The sequence below is a fragment of the Frieseomelitta varia genome, unplaced genomic scaffold, assembly GCF_011392965.1.
Source record: "Frieseomelitta varia isolate USP_RPSP 00005682 unplaced genomic scaffold, Fvar_1.2 scaffold_258, whole genome shotgun sequence".
Taxonomy (NCBI): domain Eukaryota; kingdom Metazoa; phylum Arthropoda; class Insecta; order Hymenoptera; family Apidae; genus Frieseomelitta; species Frieseomelitta varia.
Window position 1 is genome coordinate 1 of NW_025109988.1, and position 10,207 is coordinate 10,207.

A 10,207-nucleotide genomic window follows, 5' to 3' on the forward strand; every position below is an offset into this window, starting at 1 on the left:
CCTGCAACGTGACGGTATTGAACTGACGCTGGCAAACCTGCTCTCAACGACAACTCAAAAAAATATGGTTCGTATTTATGTATTATGATTTCGCACATATATGCAGATAGATATATAAAAATAATACAATAATAAAAATTCATGTTTTTCATTCAGTGTATGCACAATGTAAGAACTATCCTTATTGTGCAGCTGGCACATTAGAGGTCTACATAGCGAAATTTATTCAGGTACGTGCGCGTGAATACATACATACATATGGTTATTATTATATATCTGTTATTATTATATATATCTTTTTATTTGTTGTTTCTACAGGATTGTAATTACAACGGTAATATCAAATGCTACAATTTTCTTCGTATTCGTCGATTCGGAGGATGCAGTGGCAGTTTGAAATCAAAATAAGATGATACTTGCGAGCTTTGCATGCAGACTTCTAATAAACGATAACTAAATGAATATAATAAATGAATAACAATACAGGAATATTTTATTTTAGAGACTATACTGCGTATAAATGTTTGTCTATCTCAATAAAATTATTTTATTTGAAGAAAAGAGAGAAAGAGCGTAAGAATTTTATTTGAAATACATTCAGAAACGTATTGATACATTGTTGATGATACTTATTAACTGTGACCAAATGGTTTGTTGTTTCCGTTTGAAACGCCAGTATTACTGTAAATTTTGAATATATTGCTATATTTTCAACAGAATTGTCACATTTTGTTGCATTTCAAATTTAAAATCAAATTTTTGCCCACTGTGTGAAATTAATAATTTATCTATCAATTCCATCCTCTCTTTTAGCATTCTCCTCTGCTCGTCTAAAATTTCATACGTATATTATTTATTAAAAATACATATGTATATTATTTATTAAAAAATTTATAAACAAACGAAGGCTCTCTCTGAAAGTCTGTAATTATATAAAAACGATAGTTGCGTATAATTTTTTTCTTTCACTTATGAATATATCTTAGCACGAGCGAAATATTAGTTTTTTTATTGTTAGTAATTTTCTAGAGAAAATAATTTGTAAAAATCATTCAATTTTCCCGCTGTTACTCGAGTATCCTCCCTGAAGTAAACCTAGAATGCTAGAAGTGGTACCACAACTCTAAGATTTTTGAAAACAAATTTCCGCAGAGGTTCTCATGTTTATACTTGACTTTATTTGGTTTAAAAAAAAAGTTAATATAAACAAACAGATGAAGGTAACTACTAATAATATCATTATCAAAATATATTCTACAATTTAAATGATAATTGAATTAAGTAGATAACTATGTTTCTGTCCGAACAGAGGTTAATATTACTTTTGACCAGAGTATCCATATCTTTTAAGCACTTGGTTTAATTACTAGGAACAAAAGTTTGAAATCAATTACTATATTTATGAAAGTTTGGGCGTTATAAAATAGTAAAATTATACAATTATTTATAAAACTGCTATAATGATAGTTTACTGTCGTTTGGAATATCCCGCTGGAAAATAATTTGGTGTGACGAAATAATTTCCGTAAGATGGAGACACTATAGATAGGCACACTTTTTTTACCTAATAAGGTTTTCAATATTGATTGTTCATAATTATTTCCCATTTCTTACCTGTGTGTGAAGGTGAAAAATTTATTAAATTTACAATTTTCCATATTTTTAATTCAGATTAAATACAAATACAAAAATAACCAAAATATAAATTTTTAATTTCAGTGTTAAAGTGGAAAATACTCAAAAGAAAAAGAAAAAATGAATACGAACGTACGATGACACGTAAGCATAAAATGATATTAACATCCATTTGTGATAAATTTCTCAAATCAAATCAACTCGCAATTTAGAAACACGGAAAAGAGATAATAATAACAATATGTATATATATATATATATATATATATATATATATATATATATATACATAAAAGAAATTTATATGAAAGAAACAATTTTGAATCTTAAATGATGTAAAGAAATGTGAGGAACGATAAAACTGATAACGCAAAAATAGATATCCGTACAAGTTCAACTAAATTAAAATTAAATAACGTTGAAGGAAGTGACGAAAAACAACGAAATCTGAATCAAAAGGCCAAGATCCGGGAAGTCTGCTAAAGGAGAAAGAATTTAAAGAAAAAAATTTAGTAGGGATGAAGAAAAGGAGGACAAAATATAAAATTAATATCTCAGAAACTACCGGAAACTAAAGTTTTATATTTAGTGTCTCATTTGCCACTTTTTCTTTTGAAATTTCATTTAGATTAGAAACTGATGCTTGTTGGAATTACAAACCATTAGCTTTAATTTTTTTAACATTGATGCAAAAAATCTATAATTCTTTCTGTAACTAAATGCGTTTCTATGCATAATTGACTGGTAATTAGTTGATGATAAAGCATTTCAAATAATTTATACTCGATCCAAAGTGAATCTGTTATACTTTTTAATTATCGTTGTATGTGTGATAATTCATAATTGTATTTATATGTATCGATAAAAATAAAATTGAACGTGTTTATCATTTCAAGGGATATTTCAATTATATATTTCAATCGTATAATGTTAATTATAATGTGATATTGATTATATATTTTTTACAATTTCAGAGGCAACTTATATACAATATACTTTTCATTTAGTAACTTGATAGATTATTTATAGAACGATTCTAAATAATTTATAGAACGTATTAGATATTTTATGTATCAAATTAATTTTGGTACATAAATTAACTTGTATGATGTCGTAATGATTACTTTTCTTTAAAAAATTCTTTAAAAAATAGAATACTGTGAAGTAAAATATTAGTAGGCAATAAAATGTTTGATACTGGGGGACAACATTGTACAAGTTGATAATGTGATGAAAAAATGAATAAAATCAAGATAACGTAGTATCACTGCAAATCTCTCATATTTGATTCATCTAGAAGCAGGATTCCCTTTTGTATCAGCGATGTGAAAGAAATAAAAGATACAAAATAAATGGAAGAAAACTTCACCTTTATTAGGTCGGCATCATTGTGCATTGAATAAAATGAATAAAAAAATAGATCTTGTAATTTTAATACTTTGTTGATCTTTTTATTTACAATATGATCGCACATACCAATCTAACCTGCTTGATTATTACAAAGATTTTTTACCTATATGTATCGCATACATCCGTTTAAACTTTTTCGTATCATAAAATTTGATCGAGTGAGGATTTCGAATAATGTAAAATAATTTAATTGTCTCAACGTGCCGCCATTGAAATAAAAACATATATGAGTATTTGTCTATTATCGAATACGAAAAATTATGAAACAAATTCGATTGTACGAAAATATAATTTATAAAAAAAAAACATTTCTGACGCTCCATCTATAATTTATGTTGTTGTGTTCAAAACTTAACAAATATGGAAATTATTATTACCGACTGAAACTGTGAATGAATAGAATAATATTAAAGAATATAGAGAAATATGTAATCGTGTTGTGACAGCGTGCATGCGTATCGCATACTTGACTTTTGGTTGGTAGTAAAAAGCCACCCACCCTATATGTGGAACAATGCGGAAATGTGTTCATATACATATGCAGTTAAGTTGAAGATGCGCATGAGTAGGTAAAATCAGACAAGAACTCGACGACGCAAAAGTACGTGAAACGAGTGAAGGAAAGGAAGAAAAAAGGAAAGAAGGAAGGGGTAGAGAACATTCTGATGAATCAAGCGCATCGAGGTGAAAGTGGTAGCTTAGCAGTCAACGATAGACAATTAGTAATCGCGGATAGGTGAGTTAACGGATTACGATAAAGCACAAAAGGATAACGTTGCAGTTGGTTGCAGGAGATCTGAGAGTTAATTCATTATGGAATTGCGTGAAGTGAATCGTACTTTTGATACTGCGGAAGAAACTACGGAACTTCTATCGCCATCCAACCGCGATAACATGGAAATTGAAAGTTATTTCATTGAATACGCTATTCAAAAAGAGATAATAAATCGCAATCGATGTCCTGCTAGTCGTCGTCTACTTAGTCAAACGGCTCATTTGGCAGATTTTAATCTTGCAAATGGTAATCATCAAAAGGTAGTGTATTTCGTTTCTGTCTTTTTTTTTTTTTTTTTTCTTCGTTTGCTACTCTGTGTACAAAATATGCAAATGTACAAAGTGTACAAAATTCGATTAACATCGAATACGGAAGATACGACAAATAAATTTTTCCATTTTCGACGTTTGATGAAAAATGATTGATACATTGTCGAATGATATTTAATCGGAGCATTCCTTGAATTTATTAAAAATATATGCGTAGTTTGCTCAATTTTTTTTTCAAATTATTTCATTTAACGCAAGAAAAAGAAAAGATAAAACAATCTGACAAAGTTAAAAATTTTCAACATCGTCTTTTGCGTACTTACATATATAGGATATCCTAAGAAATACAAAGAAAATTTTCAAGAAAAACATATTCAGCAGTGCGGTGCGTATATTCTGATTGTATCTTGCGCTTGACCAATAATTCAAAGTTGTGTGTTGATATGATACGACACGAAAGGAAAGAAAAGGAAATGATCAAAGAGAACGAAAGAATTATACGTAATATCTAAGATTCAAAAACTAATGGCTATTTTACGTTTTAGGATACTGTTGGCATCAGTATGATTCATACCTCGAACGCAAATTGGCCTCCTTCTAGAAAAAGGGAAGAGGCCAAAGCGTTAGAAAATCTTCGAAAAAGAGTGGAACAATCGAAATTGTACAAAGCAAATCGAATTTCAGATACCTGCGGATCGACTTCTGTATCTTCGGTTTTGAATAACGATCAAATCCATCAGTTGGACAATCGACCGAAGCTGTTAAAAAAGGTGAGACAAGATAGAATATTTCGACGATCTAGATCAAACGCTTAGGACACTAGCCAAGAACGAGACGAACGTGTAGTTAGTTTTGTCAAATTTTTACTGCCCCTGCTCTTTTTCTTTTTTTTTTTTTTTGTCGATACGACGTAGATCCTGAGTAACAGGCCGATGAGTATCGCACATGACAGTAACGATTTGGAGACCGACTGGCGAGATAGTGAATTTATAACTGAATGTTTATGCTGGCACAATGTTTATCGACAAAGACACAATGCACCGCCGTTAACGATGTCACCACAGGTAAGGATAAGTAATGTTCTTTCGATAGATTAAGAAGAAAAAGTTGTTTGCTATTATTACGAAAGAGAGATGAACAAGAACAAAGAACAAAGATATACGGAAAAGACACAGAACGGAAGAGAGGAAGTGATACTCGTAGTTACGCGTGTATACGTAAAACGTAAAATACTGTATAAACGTGTAAATAAACGTGTATTTATACATACGTGTATTATACACTGAATAAATCGATTGTTTCTTTTGCAGTTGTGTGAGTACGCGCAAACATGGGCTAATCATTTAGCGCATACTAATACGTTTTACTATAGAAACGATCGAGAGGTGGGACAAAATCTTTATTGTCGACCTGGTAGTGCTATTCCAACTGACGTAACTGGACAAGATGTTGCGTCGTATTGGTATTCAGCTGTGAAGCAATATGATTTTTTAAAAGAACCGGATATCCTCCATGCTAATGTAAACGCAGGTATTTTTTTAAAAGCAGTGAGATACGATGTTATAAATTATATAGACATGATCATCTTGATCAATTAATTGTTTGTTACGTCATATCATTTGTATCATATTTACAACAGGTCATTTTACGCAACTAATTTGGGCAAGTAGTCGTTATTTCGGGGTTGGAAAAGCACGCAGTAGAAGCGGAAAAATCATTGTAGTGGCTAACTATCAGCCTGTTGGTAATATATCCGGACAATTCCAAAATAACGTGTTACCTCCTTTACCCGAAAATGTAAATATTACGTTATCGTCTCAACGGCAACCATCTATAAAAGTCTTTCGTGAACATTATATTGCGTCTGATTCGCCACCGCTAGCAACGTCCACTCTACCGCTTTCGGATATAGCATCAACAGATAGTGATCGATCTTCCGTCAGTTCCACGCAATAATATAGACGACCGAATTGCCTCTTCTGCGTTTGCACGCGTGGATGGGATAAGCATTGATTAAATTCGACGATTTCTTTCATCATTTGTTTTGTCTTTGTTGTTTCGTCTAATTTCCGATTAAAAACTAAAAAGATGAAAACACATATACTGTATAACACGGTGATAAGTCAAATGAAAAAGAACTGATATGTACGAAATGCCTGCGATATATACGACAATTTATATTTGTGAATGCAAATTAACGGACAATTGTACTGAATTGTATTCATTTATATTTTGTTTGTCGTTGTCTGTCTTTTGCTGACGACGAAGAAAAGCAAGATGAAAACAACGAGAAGAAATAGAATAAATTTTCATTTTAAGATTAGCGTGCAAATCTCGTAGAACGGGCATATATATATACGGGCACTTTCGGGTAATTTTCGCACAATTGTATAATTCATATAGAAATTGATGGACTAAAAGAACTTGAGAGAAAAAGGGAAGCAAACGAAAACGATATGTTGTATGTTATACTCTTACGAGCAGTATACAAAGATTTCACATTCAGAGTTTAAGATTTTTTATACATTATGAATATCATAATGATCTATTTCTTGTCAGGTAAAGCATACTACTTACCATGATTATGTTGCCTATTTGTAATATATATATACTGAAGAAATAATATATTATTCGCTTGCAGCGATTCATCTGTGGCTTGTACAAGCAGCGATAAATAACAGACGAGATACCGAAAACTTTAGGTTGCAAGTTGGATAGAGTACAAATTACAGAATAGAATACAAGATATGTATTAAAATCGTGTAGTATCGTCTACACGCTCTTGCGTACTGCTCGTTAAATTTGTACGTTCGATTCAAGAGCTTTTTCTCTTCGCGACAATAGTATATGAATATATATGTTATTTATATACACATGTACAGTGTACCTCTCGTAACTATCACTACGATTTTTCAAACACGTCTGATGTTCCGACAAAGAAATACGTTGATCAACTTCACTTTTCAGTCGGCTACTCAAAATTTCTAAAAATGTTTTTTTCCAATACAAAGTGAAGGGCAGTTTAACTTTTTTAATTGACACATATTGTATATTACGTTATACTATATTATAATGTGAAACAAATTTAACAACCTACTGTATCATGACGTTGAAATGACTTTGAATGTAGAAACGTAGAATAAACGAAGGGAAGCATTATCGTAGACACGCTTCGCAAGTTACATTTAATATGATAATGTTTCCTTTGATGCACTCGACGTTTCTATGATTGTAAATATACGATGTACAAGTTTATTTCACTGTTTACTTCGTATATAGAGCGTTGAGTTCGTTTTTATACAAGGTTACAACGCTATGAAATCAGAGATACGTAGTATCGTTTAGAAAGGTCAAAATGATCTTGACTTTTTAGTGGAAAAAATTTTTTTTTGAAATTTCATGTATTACAAAATGAATTTTGATTTGATTACAAACTGATTAACTTTTGTTGAAACGTTCTTTTGTGAAAATGTCGTCAGAAGTACGTGAAAAATCGTGGCATACGTGGGAGATACACGTACATATATACAACGTGTTAAGATGTAAAAATGTTCTAAAAAAAAATTGCAATCACCTAATACTTGACGAGATGAAAGTGAGAAAAGCTTGGTCACTGCAATTTAATGCGTACAACAATTTCCTACTTCGATAATGCTTATTTATTTACAATGTAATTATTTACAACAACAACAACAACAACAAAAGTTATCATCGATATTAAAATATTCAACTTTATTTAACACGATTAACTTTCGAAGTACTCTTTTTTCCATACGATCAATTTCTATATTCTTTGATTATTTTTCTTTCTACAGTATACATAGTACGTATATACACGCGCTTGGAAAAAGGAGTAAATTTTATTTTGTAAATCAGGCCTAATCAGGTACAAATTGCGGACAGATCTGATATAAATTCTTTACAGTTATATTGTATTGTGCGTTGATGAAAGATTTATCGTACGCATCGATTCTCAGCGTTTACTATAAATTCATCGAATCTCTTTGAGTTAGCTTGAAAGTGAACGTTAGCGTCTAATATCGGATGATATTTTTTGTTGCAAAATTGTAGAAATATTTAAATTGCGGAAATAATTGTTCCTTCTAGAAAATTTTTATTTTTACTGATAGATTTTTCAAACGTTTGACTTCACGTTCATTTAAAATTTTTTAAAAGCGTAGAACAATAAAAAAAATTGACTTGACTATAAATAGCACAGTCAGATGATCTTACAGATTGTGGAAAAATATGTTTATGATAAATATGTCTCTTTAATTGATGTATATTGGTGGAGTTTTTATCCAACTATGAATATACACAATGGAAGGAGAAACATGCCTAATTGCGTGATTCAATATTTCAATATAAAAATGATATACATATACTATCATTTTATTAAAGATACACGAAAGAAAGAATAAGCTATTTTAGGCGTCTTGAAATTATTTTATCATGTTTGCAATGCAAATAAATACATGGTACATAGAACTTTGCAAACCGAAAAGAAAGGGAAATCAACGTTAAATCGTTAAAATTCTTTTCTCAACTTTTCAAATCTTACAACTAATTTGATATTTTTATTTTTTTCACTGATTGACGAAACGAAAGTAGTTGTCAAATAAAATAATAGTATTCAAATACATTAACAAGATTACAGTTTGCACTTAAAAGTTATATAGCGAATAACGTCATAAATTTGTCAAAAAATATTGTTTTTCTTTTCCAATTGCTTTTGTTTCATATTTTCAATCTCTTGTCAGTACAATAATAATAGTACATTATTTACTAGTAACGTGAGAAAGCAATATTGTGAATCGAAAATAGTTTCCTATGACCGAGCAGCTCAATGACTAGTATATTAACGAATACTAAAATAAAGAAAATATCAGTAGAACAGACATAGCTTCTTTCAATCGATGTACTTCCAATAATACTGCCAGTAGGTTTCAGATTTTGGTAAATAATAAATTGTTAAATTGTCGATCAAAGATTTTATGAAATGATTTTAATTTCGTTCGTGACTAAGGCGATTTCAAGTTAGAAGCAAACGTTAACTTGCTACATTTACATACATTTATCAACGTAGCTCCGAATTTCTCGTTTTAATAGCGAATAACATCGATATACATGGACATCAAACATTGTCAAAAAAAATTTTGATTAAGAGTTGTTGATTCAAAGCTTTGATTAACACAGGTAACAACGTGAGAATATCTCTCATAACGCTTACTGCGATAATAGTAATAGTATCAATAGAACTTTGATATTCTGCTATTCTTCGTATTTGTAAAATTTTAATACGAGGACGAATAATGATTTGTTGTGCGTTCGTGATTTGTTGTTTGCCCTTCTAATTATTCTTTATAAACATGACAATTGTTGTTAAAAATAACAAATGAATAAATGATCGCCTGGGTAAACGTAATTTAAATTGATCGCTTACTTAAACTTAAAAAAAGTGTGATAATATGTTAATTTATGCCTATGCGCGTGTATATGTGAAATTTTTTAATCTCTTGATTGCATTTGGACAGTTAAAAATGTACTGTGTGTTGATAGAAGAATGTGATAAAATCATAAAATTAATTAAGACTTTAGAGCAAATGAAATAAATTTTGAACTTCAAAACAGAAGACTTGAAATTTAAAATATTTCCATTTTAAATTGGTAAACATACAGCCTTCTTTATAAATACCTCAATGGATATCTATGCCTTAGTTTATCACTATTCACCATTTCTTTTCTGTCAACAGTGCTAAAGTTAATAACAACGAGCTTGATCTTATTTTACTTTTCGTTTGCAACGCAATACCCATGAAATTTTGAAAAAAGAAAAAATAAATATCGTTTAAGCAAAATAATACATAGTGCTTATACATACACACATACATATATATATATATATATATAATTTGCAAAAATTTAAACTAGTAATAAGTTAAAATCTACTTCTTACAATTAGTATAAATAAATTGATTGTACCCATTTATTGTTATTATGCTGAATAAATATACTTTTTACAGAAATACATCGTGCAATAACCCCTTGAAATACTTGTAACAATTTTGTTTCTTTTTTACGCAAATGATTCTTGTAATGCAATATCAGTTTTTATTAC

The 10,207-nt window shown here is 30.0% G+C and overlaps 1 protein-coding gene across 6 annotated transcripts; it reads left to right on the top strand.

The window, feature by feature from the left end:
- The first annotated feature begins 1,523 nt into the window (after positions 1-1,523).
- LOC122528768 lies at positions 1,524-9,909 on the top strand. 6 transcript variants are annotated; one of them, XR_006306662.1, is made up of 9 exons: positions 1,524-1,626; positions 1,720-1,779; positions 3,492-3,781; positions 3,837-4,080; positions 4,635-4,859; positions 5,004-5,153; positions 5,400-5,619; positions 5,729-6,648; positions 6,731-9,909. XR_006306662.1 is itself a non-coding variant. In XM_043654254.1 (8 exons), the coding sequence occupies exons 4-8, from the start codon at positions 3,859-3,861 to the stop codon at positions 6,043-6,045; spliced, it is 1,134 nt and encodes a 377-aa protein (XP_043510189.1). In that variant the 5' UTR covers positions 1,524-1,626; positions 1,720-1,779; positions 3,492-3,781; positions 3,827-3,858; the 3' UTR covers positions 6,046-9,909. The 6 variants fall into 6 exon arrangements, 5 of the variants coding, with proteins under 5 accessions (XP_043510189.1, XP_043510187.1, XP_043510188.1 ...); XM_043654254.1 differs by having other exon boundaries at positions 3,827-4,080; positions 5,729-9,909; XM_043654252.1 differs by having other exon boundaries at positions 5,729-9,909.
- Positions 9,910-10,207: the final 298 nt, after the last annotated feature.

Coding starts and splice junctions, on each gene's coding strand:
- LOC122528768 (XM_043654254.1), top strand. CDS start 3,859: ATGGAATTGCGTGAAGTGAATCGTACTTTTGATACTGCGGAAGAAACT. Junction 4,081..4,634: donor CAAATGGTAATCATCAAAAG/GTAGTGTATTTC, acceptor TTTACGTTTTAG/GATACTGTTGGCATCAGTAT. Junction 5,620..5,728: donor CCATGCTAATGTAAACGCAG/GTATTTTTTTAA, acceptor TATTTACAACAG/GTCATTTTACGCAACTAATT.